This window comes from Triturus cristatus, chromosome 12, assembly GCF_964204655.1.
Source record: "Triturus cristatus chromosome 12, aTriCri1.1, whole genome shotgun sequence".
In the NCBI taxonomy this organism is placed as follows: Eukaryota; Metazoa; Chordata; class Amphibia; order Caudata; family Salamandridae; genus Triturus; species Triturus cristatus.
Genome location: NC_140595.1, coordinates 582,952,482 through 582,967,012, shown reverse-complemented (window position 1 = coordinate 582,967,012; position 14,531 = coordinate 582,952,482). Strand labels below are relative to the sequence as shown.

At 41.9% G+C, this 14,531-nt stretch overlaps 1 protein-coding gene across 4 annotated transcripts in view; it reads left to right on the top strand.

Moving 5' to 3' along the window:
* The window catches only part of AP1G1 (adaptor related protein complex 1 subunit gamma 1), a 691,372-nt gene that overhangs the window by 133,685 nt on the left and 543,156 nt on the right, over window positions 1-14,531 (top strand). For all 4 annotated transcript variants that reach the window (XM_085636792.1, XM_085636794.1, XM_085636795.1 and 1 more), the window contains one exon: window positions 620-744. In XM_085636792.1, the coding sequence (XP_085492918.1) occupies window positions 620-744 (125 nt within the window). The remainder of the gene's footprint in view (window positions 1-619; window positions 745-14,531) is intronic.

Sequence of the window (14,531 nt, the reverse complement as noted above, 5' to 3'; positions counted from 1 at the left end):
ACACCACAATGGCGCCGGGCGCCTAACGATCAACTACTCCCCCCCCCCCCCCCCCCCCCCCCCCCCCTTGCCAACTCCCCTAAAACCAGTCACCACTCAAACAGCATAATACTCCGTACCCATGGGCGACCGCGGCACCCACTTTCCAGCCCCACGAGCAACAAAATCGTTGGGAGTCCTATATATCCCCTGCGCCGTCCTGCTCGACGGCAGGCGGCTCGCAAATGCCCCCCCTGAAGTCATTCCATTTGGACCACACTTCCCCCCACTTCCGGGGGAACCCTCTTGCTATATATACAGTCTTTTCTCGCAGCATGCACCAGTCCATGTCGACTTGAAAGACTTATTCGTAGAAAAACAACTTGCAAACATCCTGACCCAGCACAAGATGGCAGGAGTATGCAAAGCATGTGAATCTACAGCTCTAGATGCTAAGAACAGATGCTTACTGGGTAAGCAACATTATACACACACACACAGTTTTAGTGTGTGTGTGTGTGTGTGTATATGTGTATGTATATATGTATATGTGCATGTTTATTTGACCAGGCATCTGGTATCGCCAATTGGAAGCCCTGTTCATGCATTTGCAAAAATGAATTTTTCTATTCTTCTACAGTTGGAATGCCTCAAGCTTATTGCCTCACAGAAGTTCACAGATAAACGAATTGGCTACCTGGGTGCGATGCTTCTTCTGGACGAGAGGCAAGATGTTCATCTGCTCATGACCAATTGCATTAAGAAGTAAGTATTGTGTTATTGGCAAAGGATTGCAGTACATGGCTCTAGAGCAGCATCTTTTGCATCTTATTGCTTTAGATGTGCTGCTTTGGTGGAATGAAGTGTGCGGGTGAGCCCTTTGGAAGCTGTGGAATGGCGCTGTCCATAACTTTGGGGAGAGCTATGAGGCATACAAAGTGAGTATCTTAAAAAATATAGTGTCAGTTTGTAGAGTACCAGTCTCCAAATTTAGATTCTGTTTGTCCGCTTCAGCTTTTCTATGCAGCAAATAGGCACTAGGGCCATTTGCTTGTCTGACGAAGTGTATTGTTTGGTCATCTGTAATTGGGTTGCTTGAAATGATCTATGTTTGTGGCTTATTTGGGAAGTATTGTGGTGTTCTGCATGATAAATAGAGGTGTGGAATTATATTCTTGCATAAAGCCAGAGTCGCACGAGAGGGCTTTAAGCCTCAATCCTGTGCCTGTTTAGGGCCCAGCTCTCCTGCTGCCAAATTAATATACTAATTATTATTCTTTTTATTTATTTTAATGCAAGACTGCCTGTTTATTGTGATGGGGCAGCTAAACACATATCTACTACTACTACTACTACTACTACTGCCAGATGCTCTAGCTGCCTTTTTATCAAAAATATTTCAGAACAATAAAGTAGTTGAGAACTCATCCAAAATTTTTAGGTAAAGTAGTTTGATATTCACTTTAATCTAACCATTGAGTTAACAATGTTTTTTAAGAACCCTTCTACTTCAGCAGAAAGATATCTCCATACTTTAGATGTGAGAAGAGTTTTAAAATTCTACCTGGACAAATCTAAAGCCATACGCAAGTCCAAGCAATTGCTTGTGAATTATGGCCCGTTACTTACTGTTTTAGCTGCATCTAAACATGGACTGGGCCACACAAGTTGTTTAGAGCTAGGCCCGTGCAAAAACTTTGGATTGGCCAGGTTGTAGCTGATCTTGGGCATTGGTTGTAGCGAAAGGGAGTGTGATAGAATTATTTGTACATATTTAGCAACATCCTCTTTGGTTGGAGCAGTGAAATTTGGAGTGTGGTTTATTTGAGAGGTGTTTTGGTGTAATGCTTGACCTTGATGGACTCTAGTTGTTTTGCTGCGATCATGTTGCATTTCTTAGGCATGTTATGAAGTATAGAGCTAGGAGATCACTTTGCATGTGGTCGTTTTTAAGTCTGGCTTGACCACAAATCTGTTGCCTGAACAATTGAGCTAAAGTTTTGTGCTTCCACTGAATAAGAGTGCTTGTACTGAACTCTTTTTCTGGTGTGAAGGCTTTTGCTTATTAAACCAGGACAGTGTTGGTTATTTAGACTTGGACAAGTCAATGGTCCAGGCTGTACGCCTGAATTGTTCATTCTCCAGCACTGGAACTTTCGTGCAACAAGGTTCAGATTGCGGATCTCTGGTATGCAGCTCTTAGCATATGAGGCTATTATTTATGACTTGACAATTGAAGGATAGAAGTTTGGACTTTCGACTTGACTCTACAGATGGAATGAATGTGCATTACTATTTTAGGATTATAGAGGAATTTCTTGACCTTAACTTCGATTTAGATTTTGCTGAATTTGCCCTGATGAAGTCCATGGCTAACAGCTTTTTGGACGAAACACGTGTTGGCTTGGCTGCATTTGTTTGAAGAAACTGTACTGGAACAAGAGACAAATATGTGAGAAGCATGAATTAAAAGAAGAAAAAAACCACAGAACTGATACTTGGACTTTATTTGATGGTTTGACTTTTGAGCTGTCTGCTCGGTTTACCTTTATTCTAATTATACATTTTGAACTTTTTTGAAGACAACTGAATAGGTTATATTGGCCAATAAGTTTTCATTTACATTCACAAAAGCCAAATCAATAATCAAAAAATAGTATTAACTTGATAATCTTTTCTTATAAATCTCATTCACAAAGGAAATGTGGAAGAAGGAATAGACCAGTATAGACACATAGTCTGCAGCTATGCTAGTATGCAACTGACACTGCACCTTTAAGGGTTCATAGCTCTCCACTATCCCATCATTCCCAGCAGGTGACCGTTACTGCAGTTCTTTTTTTCCAGCTACTGATGACCAGATCTTGGAGCACTGAGCTTGGCCTCTTTTGGCTTTTTTCCATCTAAAATCTTTACAGATTGGAATCAATCCAGCTTCACTCTTCGGGCACCTAGAGCAGCAGATTTTGACCTTTTGACTTGTGTATCATTACTGTTTTCTCTAGTGTCCTGTGTGTGACCGGTGCTACCTTTGTTGAGTTCGCAGTGCAGCTACTTTCAGCCAGATCCCAGCACAGCTAGGTGCCCTGCGTAACACTTTTTTTCTGTTATATTCCATGGACTCGTAATGCAGCTCCCTCTTTACACTGGACATTGTGTACTGTGGCACATGTTTAATGACGTGAAGCCCACTTAATACAGAGTCTTTTAATTCTGAAATCTGCCAAGTTTAAGCCCCCACTCGCGGTTTTCGACTATTTTTCTAATCTAAAATGCATATAATAATCTCTAACTTAAAAGGTCCTTTTCCTTTTACTTAGATCAGGGGTCTTTTGACTTGGGGCGGGTTAACCTAAGGGTGCGCCAGGTTCTGGCAAAAAACAATTATACTGGCTGTGTTTTAAGTGTACAAAATGAGCAGCAGTAAAAAGCTCTGTAATGGGCCATCACTAACCTATTTTGTCATTTATATCCTAGCTGGGAGAAGGTGTCAAAAGGGAAAGGACTCCAATTATTCTTCAGACCTTTACCTCCTTTCTAAAAATCACATTGTGGTTACTTAACTGCAATGATTATAGAAGTAATTATGGAACCTGTAACTCCCTGATCCTCATGTAAAGCGCTGTGATACCCCCGGGTCTAGCCAGGGCTATAAAAAACTTTGCAAATAATACCGCGGTGCCCAAGCTATATTGGCTGATGCCCGGTGGAGCTGTCGTATGCAGCTATAGAGGAGTTTGGCTCTGGCTCACCCCTCGGCCGGTACCAACCCAGCCTGACAGAGTTTTCCTCGCCTCCCCGTTGGGTTTTCCTACCTACATTCCCTACCCCCGTTTACCATTCTCCCTCTACCTCTTCACTCCCCGTAAGAGGTGTGTATGCGCTAATAATCTCACATTATTGTGTAATCATGTTTTTTTTTTCTTTTTTCCTATGTCTATGCTTGTCTATGTAATTATGGAACCTGTAACCCACTGATCCTCATGTAAAGCGCTCTGAAAACTCCGGGTCTAGCCAGCGCTATATAAAACTTTGCAAATAAAATAAATAAATAAAATACTGGAATCCTGGGACCCCACTCGGTTATCGTTGAAAGCCGGGCCCCCTGCCGAAGCAACTTCTATGATTTGGACCTCAAAACAATTCATACTAAAAATACAAAAACCAGTATAAACCAAACAAATGCTCAAATATATTTTGTATAATTCACAATCAAAAATGGAAAGTAAGAAAAAAAAATCAATTTTGTTACTCTGTGCATACTTTAATATTTTAATGTACTCAGAAATTAAATTTTGTAAAACAGTCAAGGACTCCCATGTGTTTCTGGGACCACTGGTCTACAGGATTTTTTGTCATTTTCTGACAGGAAAATTTGTTTTAAGGCAAATAAAATGGCATTTTGGTTGGGCAAATGTCCTGCCCATGGCAGAAAAAAAGGCGAAATCTAATCCACGTAATTTTTATATACTTTGCCTTTCTGTTAGTCACATCCCATACAAATGCAAGCTCTGCTGGACCTTTTCCAGGAGTACCCTTGAAAAACAAAGATAAGATTCACCTTCATGGAAACCAAGAACTGCAAAGACAGCATAAGGTGCTATCTGAAGGTGGGTCGTCACATGAGTGAGAAGTTCAGTCCTCTACCAGTGCTCTACCTCCACCCTCTGTAGACTCCATAAGAGGGAGATCAAAAAGAAGAGTATCCCAGAGAAAAGACAACGTTCCTGTTCGATTTTGAGGCATGGTACAGTGGCAACTTGCTCACCGTAGAGGACTGGTTCAACATCGAAAAGGAGCCTCAGTTCATCTTTGAAACACAGATGGTCAACCCCTAGAGAAACCATGAGGCATTCAATGTTGAGATGTCGTTCGACATCGAAGCACACAGAATCTGAATATTCTGTCTCCATATCTAATGATTGGATCAGGAAAATTAATATGAGAAGAATTGCAACAATTTTAGATTCAGAATATTTAAGACCGCATATTCACAGTTTCTCCACAACCTTCCAGCAAATACTCTGCTGTCCTTGCCTCAGCCATCTCCTCAGACTGCGGTATCTTTGGGGGCATACACTCCAGTAAGCCCACTGGTCACACTACTGAGATCAAAATCACCTCTACCAAGGTCCAGTTCTCATCGCAGATCAAGATCATTAACAATTTCAGGATGTTATTTATGCCATTCTAGGCAAGCCTCTTTTTCAAGACATACACCTAGACGCAGGTGTAGATATAGGTCCATGTCTCTTTCCTATTCCACAGAGAAGTTCTCTAACATTGAGGTTTTTAAAGTCTAACCATTCAACATTATTATGTTTCAAGAAGTACCCATACGACAAGCTGCAAAAAGGGACGTTCTGTAGCCCGCTCCCACAATGATGACGTCCGTGATTTTTTGAACTCCTCACCAACGTTTATCATCAGGACCACTCCTACCACTAGTTCCAGGCTTAGAACCATCTGTGGAGCTTTTCTTACTCCAGTTTTAGCAAAATCTGCGCCATCCAGGCTCCCGAAAAAATACAGATCTACTCATCGAGACCAGTTATTTCTGTGTGTAGATCCTTCTTTTAATTCTGTGGTGGTCTAGGCTGCAAAAAAAGTCCACACTACTAATCCTTCGTTTACAGTCCCACCAGACAAGAAGAGTAGGGAACCTAACTCTGCGGGGCATAAAGTAATTGGCACAGCACCTGCAAATATGAAATTTGCAAGTGCAACTGCCCTCCTTGGCAGATATGAATGGTCTTTATGGGACTCCCTTCTGCAATTTGTGGATGATCTGACAACAGATCTCAGGAAGAATTTTGTTGAAATCCTAAATGACTTGCACAAATAATTTTATTGAAATAGCATTTACTGTTGCCTTGACAATCCTTTCAATTTATATTCTTAAGGTATATATGTCCATACCGTTTTATGCATCATGCACTTAAACAACCGTTTCTCCCTACTATAACAAATGTCCCCTCTTTCAAAAATATTTTAACTAATATATCTTTATAGAAGACTCTCTACTGTGATTACAAAATGATTACTCTTTATATCCCCCCCCCCTTCGCTAATAATCTGTCCATGCATGTTCCAATATGGCTGCTCCTTCCTCCTGACACAACAGACACAACGTCATCGCGCTCATTCCATGTACAGTCACCATGTCATTCTCATCACACCGGTTCCCTTTAAACACTCGCACCAGCGCTCAGGTTGGTGTCAGCTCCATCATGCTACAAACTGCATCTACTGCCCGTCACGGACTGGACATTCCCTTGGTGCGGATCTAATCACAGTAAGAATTGCCACACATACACACACGTGGTACTACGGCTCCCCTGTAGCCTGCGCCCCACCGTTAACGCTGCAATTTTTCTTATAGCTGTATCACCAGTGCCTGCCCCAACCGGACCTTGAACCCTGGCCCGTCTATACCGGTTCCTTCCTCCTCATCTTTGTGTTCGACACACCACCACACCCCGTGGTATGTATTTTTTTGCCACCCCGGCACTCGTAATGAATCAAGCATTCTAGGGAATCCCCACATTTCTAGCATACCCATTATTTTCTCCCATAGTGCCTTCGTGCATATCCGGGGCATTAACTCCCGCTGATTGTTCATGATGGTTACAATTGCCAGGACCGAGACTCTCCTCCATCTCTTCCATAAGCCTTTGCATCGTTTTCAGTCCCAGGTATCTCTTCATCCTTCACTCTGATGATTAGAAGTCAAAACACTCCCGCCTCCCTCAGTGACCACCAGTTACAAATCACATCCTCAAGCCCTCCACAGCTCACTATAATTGAAACATGCCCCTCCTCTCACGGCAGATTTGTAGTATTTATTAAATAAGCAAGCACGATAGCATGCTTCCCCTCCCACTTCTCGTTCTTAACCTCCCCCATCTCTTTATGTTTTCTACTTTTTCTTTGTTTCTTTTTCTCCTTCTCTCAAAACCTTGTCCGATAGGCAATCACCTCAGTCATTTATTGTCTTGCCCTGAAGATGATCCCGGCATTAAGTTAGAGGGATCAAAATGTTGTCGACTTCTCGCACCCTGAGATTACCATATACTTCGTATTAATATGAGCTAGGGTGCTCTAATGGATTCTTTGTTGGCCTAATTGTTGCAATTTGTCCGGCCACTGCTTTTGTTTTGCCGGAGCTCCTGTTGCTCTAATGATTTATATTTCCCCACTTGTATGTTTTCATTCACTTTTTTACATTAAATGATTGTCAAGGTGGGCAGCCAAAAATAGATAGAATTGCATTTCTATATACATGTTTTTTTTGCAAAAGCTTCTCAGTTAGGGACCATTGTTCCTTAAAACATTTCGTACCCAAGGTCTCCAACCTCTATTTGTCTTCCCTTGACTTTGTAAAATATAAATAAATCCTAAATGAGGGCATGATGGGCTTTAGCCAAGTAATCAGCGCTGCTGAGGATTCATCTTCATTAGCAGCACATGGTTATTGCCATGGATTAGCCTTAAGAAGACATTCTTGACTTCGATGAACATCCCTCAAACAGGAGTCTCAGAGGATTATCAATCTACCCTTCTCTGGTACGACTTTATTTGAAAGTCATAAAGACGACGTGATGGCTCGGTTGAAAACCGAGATTGAGACACTAAAAGTTGTTGGACTGGGGAAACGCAAGGAGCAGAAGAAACATTTTTACCAGCCGTTTGAATGCTGTTATTATCCTCGGATGGTTCAACCCCCTCAGTGGCTCAAAGCCACCAGCAGTAACAACCAAGGCCTTTCCAGCAACAGTAAAGTCTGCAACCGAAAGGCTTCGGTGAACACCATACTGCTCAGGCTGGAAAACCTCCTGCAGGTCCAAAAACGGAGGCTCTGCTTCCCCTTCACCCGTTACCCACTCCAGTAGGGAGAAGTATTTCTAATTTCCTTGAAGTGACACAAGGTTCTGAATATAGTATGGAATGGTTACTGTCTCTGATTCATCCATCCTCCGCTAGCCATACCACCTAAAGCATCAACTGAACATCTGGAGGTAAATATTCTTCAAAAGCAAGCAGTTGAGCCTGCACTTCTTCCTTGAAAAAGAATGGTGATTTTTTCCTTCACTCTTTGGTGGAAAAAGAAAGGCCCAAAGAAGGATTTCAGACCCATCCTAGATATGAAAGTCTCAAACAAATGGGTACAGAAAGAGAATTCAAAATAATAGCATTGCACCAAATTTATCCTGCAATATATCAAAGGGACTGGCTATGCTCCATAGATCTTCGGGATGCGTACTTTCATATACCAATAGTCGGAAAGCACAGCAAATTCCTGAGATTTGTGGTCCGAAACCACCACTATTTGTTCAGAGTACTTCCTTTTGGCCTCGAGTCCGCTCTGAGATTTTTAAAAATGCATGGTTGTCTTCACCGCACATCTCAGGGCACTCGATCTTCATCTACCCCTATCTAGATGACTGGCGCATCAATGCTTTAATACACCAAGAAGCTCATCAACATTATCAAATAACTGTCTCTATTCTGTGACTACACATCCACCATGAAAAACTGACCTCTCCGCTGGTGCAGTCTCTTCAGCACAAAGACACCTCCGGGTATTTGTGCGCTCAATACATTTTATTAACATCACATATCTATGAGCAATTCTCGATACCATAAAAGCAAAGGGGTACCCTTTAGAGGAGCGACTGTTATCCATACATCTGAAATATCAAACTCTTATAAAAGCTTCCCAGCTAGTGGCGAGACAAGTGTCATCTCTACTGGGTTGGATGACATTCTGCATCTTTCTTACACTGAACGCCCGCCTCCATGTGAAGCCAGTACAAGAGTGTCTGGAAGACCAGTGGAGCCAATATTTGGGCAATTGGATATACAAGATCATCCTTTCCCTCAAATCGAAGCAATCTCTTACATTGTGGTGTCTACAGAAAAATATCCTCCTCTGAATGCCTATTTACCACGATGTCTTATCAGACAATAGTGACTAATGCCCCCCCTTTCTAGCTTGGATGCACACATGGAACACCTCCAGATAATGGGACTGTGGTCCACAAATGAAATGACATACCACGTCAACCTGCTGGAACTGAGAACTGTTCACTTAGCCTTTAAGTCTTTTCAACCCGCTTTCCAGACAGACTCACTCCTTGTTGAGACGGACAGCACAGCAACGATGTACTATTAGAACAACCAAGGAAGAACGAGGCCCAGGGCATTATCACAAGAAGCCCAACCCATCTGGAATTGGTTGCTGGCCAGAAACCGCAGGATCCCTGGAGCCCATCTCCTGGGCATCCAAAACATGCACGCTGACTCCCTTAGCAGATGTTTTCAAGAAAATCATGAGTGGGTTTAACAGCTCCTTCACAAACCTCTTTTTTTTTTTTCCTCCAAGATCACAGTTGTTAAGGACTTCTTAGAAGGCATTAAAGCCCCCCCCCCCCCCCCGCCCCCTTCTGAAACGTGGACCAACTCCCTCCTTGGAGTTACAATTTTTGCTTTCCTTATGGCTGTCACATCTGCATGCAGGGTCCATGAGATTCAGACTTTATGCTCTCTTCAACCATTAATAATATTTCATAGCAATAAAGTAGTTATGAGAACTCATCCAAAATGTTTACCCAAAGTAGGTTTTGATTTTCACGTTAATCAAACCAAAGTTGCAATGTTTTTTAAGAACGCTTCTACTCCAGCAGAAAGATCTCGCCAGACTTTAGATGTAAGAAGAGTTTTAAAATTTCACCTTGACACATTTAAAGCCATACGCAAGTCCAAGCAATTGTTTGTGAATTATGGCCCGTTACTTACTGGTTTAGCTACATCTAAACAATCTACATCCAGATGCATAGTTTCTTGCATTCTGTTATACTGTCAAAAAGCAAGCAAACCCTTAGCTGGTAAGCCAACCGCCCATTCCAACAGAGGTAAATGAGTGAAGGCTGCTTTAATGAGTAATACTCGTATTGCAGAAATCTGCAAAGCAGCCACATAAGTCCTGTTTACAATTTTATGCTGCTAGAACAGTATCACAACCTCAGATAAGCTTCCTTAAGGGACCTCTTTGCTTAGTTTCTTCTGTTGGTCATTTGTTTCCTCTTCTACCAACCTTTTTAGGGTTAGGCTTGCTAGTCTATTCAGTGCTTATGATTATCATGGACATCCCCTGAGAGAGAAGGAATCGTTTCTTATCTGTTATCCTAGTTGTCTCTCGGGTGAAGATTGCTATTGAAATCATAAGCAACCCTCTCTCCTCTCCGTTGGAAGAGACCAGTATAATTAAGAGATTCTGCTTTTCATTAGTCCCTCTTCCTGTGAAAAAAAAATAACTGGGGTAACTGCTCTCTGCTATGCATGATGGGATACTTTAGGGCTGTGAACCCTTAAAGGTGTAGCATCGGTTTTCATTCTTGAATAGCTGCAGTCTATGTGTTAATATTGACCTATTCCCATACCCCCCCCCCCCCCCCCCCATTTCCTTTGAAAAGTGTCTGTGAATGACATTTAGAAGGAAAGATTGTCTAGTTTCTAGTATTATTGACTTGTTTATTTGGCCTTTTTAAAAATAAATTAAGTGATTGGTCAATATAGCCTATTTTATAGACTCCATTTAAAAAAAAAATTGGATCTTAAAACTTGGTCTTCCTGAAGTAAGGTGAAGATGTACACTTAAGAAGATACACCTTTAAGAAGTGTTCCAGAAGCCGTGAATGTGGTCAGGACCATTTCAATGCCTAATATTTCAGTGGAGTTCCTCCTGAAAGACAACTAGGATAAAAGGTAAGAAACTATGTATTTTTAAACAACTGTTCCTCCACCGTCATATCTGCTGACTACAAAATAGAAGATTACCTTACCAGTGATGGTAAGCCAGTTCATGACCTCTGGCAACACGACCCCAGACGGACCCTTTTTGATGTCACTAAAGGTGTGAAAACAACGGGTGACCCCACGTAGGTCCGTCACCATTTTCTTCACCAAAACCACATAGATGATGGAAGCGTCACTTAGAAGGTTTGACAGATTTGTCATTGAAGAAAGCTCAAAATACTGAACTGTTGTTCTTGTCTATGACCGGTCCATCAATGACATTTCTCCCGCCCCGCCCCATATCAATGGTACAGCCACCTTTGACTGCACCACAGTCCATGAACTCACCATTGACTATTCTTCCATTGACAGTTTCTTTAACCATGACTCCTCTTTGAATAGTAAAATTCCACCTCAGCCATGAGGTAAACCTTTGGCCATCTATGCTGAAAACAACTCTGATTCAGATGACGTTTTTGGTGTGGCTTATAGTCCAGGACAGATGAAAAATAAATACCAGACCACTGAAAAAGAAAAGGTGTATTCACCTGAACCACAGCCTGAAGCCTTGCATCCAAACTTCCCTCCACAACACTGGGAAGAAAGACATCTATGATCAGCACTATAACCCTTATGTGTCAAACTATGAACAGTTTCGTTCAGAAATTCAAAATGCACCTTTTGCTTCCAAACGGGCTCCTGCACCAAGGGTATCGAAACAAGAAGGCACTCAACATCTATAGATCTCCTAGAAATCGTTCAGCCCTCTCTAGACTGACATTTTGATCTCCGCTTATGAAAGCCATGAACGTCTTTTTTTTAAGGTATCTAGCCAGTAAGGTTGCCAGAACCAAGGAAGCAATTATCCATGTTTGAAGAGTCACAGGAACTTTACCCTACGCACAATCAGACCCAGAATGTGGTACAACAGTTTCACGTCATTGTTGCACTCTAGCCAAATGTATGTCACCTATGGAAACAATAGAAAGGTGGTCTCAACATTGTGTAAGCAGTGCTCCTCCACATGAAGGGATACCATTGGGCTAAAAGATTTGGAAAATGAGATACTGGATGTTTTGTCATGAAGGAGTTGTAGGTAAGGCTTACTTTCTATTCCTAGCAAAAGACACACAATTGATGGATGAAATGCAGAACAAATCAAGCAATTCCATGGATTCAAGCTAGCCTGGCTGATGAGGGGTGATGCCCCGAAACCGGTCGCAGGATGCTTGTTTCCAGTCCATTGAGGACCTGGTTTGGCATTTCGGTCTGGACTGTTTCCATGACGCACAGGGTCAAGACTGATTTGCATATGGCTGGGTCTAAACTTGGGTGGCATGGTGATCAAAAGAAAAATGGATTTCACTAAGATCTATTGACTGAGGGAGAATGTTTGATTTGCTCTGCATTCCGTCCATCATCTGTGTGTCTTTTACTTCCTACTCCTAGGCAGTACTTCAACGTCCTTAAAATAAGTACACTAATTTGGGCAATGCCCAGTATTTAGATCTGCATCTAAATGGAGGGTTATCTCGGATACAGATTTTTATAGTTAGCTGTGACAGACTGTTAGCTCAGAGCACCATTGTACACAGTAGCCAATCTCTGTCTTCCAGCATAGATCTGGAAAGGACTTGTTACTTTGTGGAGAACAATATTTCCCTTGCATTATAATATTAACTCTCCCTTGCCTAAAGACAGAAAAAGGGATACACTGGAAACAAACATATCCGCAGACCAGTGAATGTTTTTATTCATATTAGCATAATATCCAATGTAAGTTTGGGTTATTGATCAGTCCAGCCACAAACAGTGCAATTGGTCATGTGTGCAGAGATCTCTTCGGAACAGAAAATAACTGGACATTTCTTCCACCTTCATCCTGTTTTTCAGTTTCTGGTAATTGGACTTCTTTCATAGTCTAATATCCAGACATTAGAATTTCTCCAGCCAAGAATTCATGCCATGTTCATAACCTTGAAATGATTTACTGCATCTACCCTTGATCTAGAGGCAACAATTAACATGCATTTTTTTAAACTACGCTTATTCCAACCTGTTTTTTCTTCAAAAAAAAAAGTGCCTATCTTTGCGCCTTAAGTCCAATTAACCATAGAATGGATTTGCCGTTGCGGTAGCCATTTTACTTCATTTCTTTTCCCAACTCTCTGCGACACCATTCTTTTACTCAACGCTTTTTATTTCTCAGGTTTTACATCTTTTAACGTTTTTCACCATTTTTTAAAATTATATTTTGAAGTAACGGTGTGTTTGTCCTCCTAAGGCTCCTTCAAATATTGTTGCCCGTGAGAAGGCAAGAAGTCATAGGAAGATGAGCTGTCTAAATGCATGTACGGCCTACCTCTTCACCTTGACAACTTGGTCTGCATCCACGGTTTGCAAATTAGATCCAGTGCTATTAAGGAGAGACAGCTGTAGCCATTCTTAGCTAAGCACTCCAAGACCCAAGCCCTTCTGAGCCTTCCATCCTGTTCATACCTACTATGCGTGTCTTCGCGCCCAAGAACAAACCCTGCTCCCTTGTCTGCCACATTAAGTGCGGCCTTCACACCTTAAAGCAAGGTTCTTGTTTTGGGGTTTCAGCACCAAGGCTGTGCTGTCTGAGCTATCCCCTGGCTCGCATAACGTCTTGATGCTGAGTGACACCAAGAGATTAGTTTTTGCTTTCAGAACCAGATTGTATGCCTCCAAGTAGTGTGGTGCTCAGCGCTTTATTTCAAATGTAACCTCTCTAGGACCATACAGCCAACCTTTGTTAGGCAGTGCGATTAACGATATTGCCACTTATTATGAAGACATGGTGGGGAGGGGGGGGGGGGGGGGTGACACCATAAATGGCAGTCTCTGTGATGAAAGCTGATGAAAGTTTCTAGGAAAGCCTTAGGATTTCTGTCTGCTATACATTCTCCCCTTTGCGATTTTCTCTCGTTTACCCACCATATCGACAGAGTGGCAAAGGAACATGCAATATCCATTCAAGATTCTCAACTGTAACAAGTTTTTCTTTTTACAACCTGAAGACTCAGAAATGCCCAATCCTATAGTGAAATGACTGTTGTATTAAGTGAGTTTCTTTTTTCTGACACCTGCAATGGCTAAATCATTGTCCACTAGGCAGCAGCTTAATGTAAACCTTGGATTCAGATTCTGGTTTTCTCCAGGTCTTCCCACATGGCTTTTTTGTTTGGTGGTGTCAATTCTAAGAAGCAATCTGTAAAACTTGGCACAGCATCTTCTCCAAGCTGGGAAAGCCACCTCTTGAATGTTTTGGGGCACAAGCTGGCTTATCAATGTACTAAAGGCTAGAGATCTAGTTCGAGAGGTAGATGTGCTTTATCCATCTGCCCAAAGGGATAAACAAGTCTAAGCAATTGTGCTTCTTGACACTGCCTCCCTCCCCACACCCTGTGGGAGTAGGGTACAGTATTTTTTCGTTGGTTGAGAAGGAATACCCTCCGATTGATTTGATGTTTACTAAAGGTTGTGCCCGTAAGTAAGTCTTCATTAATTGTACCTTTTTATGGAAAAATAACCTGCCCTTATTTTATATGGTTCCACGAGAATCTGAACTACCTACCTACAATGAGATATAGCATACACTAAAGGGCTAGGGAGAAGGTTCCATTTCTTGGGCAAGAGCAGAGAGAGTACTCTAGATATTTTCTGTTTGATAAGATGGGAGCAGAAGGAAAACAAAAAAAAAATTTAGATCCAATATGCTACAACGTTTTTTC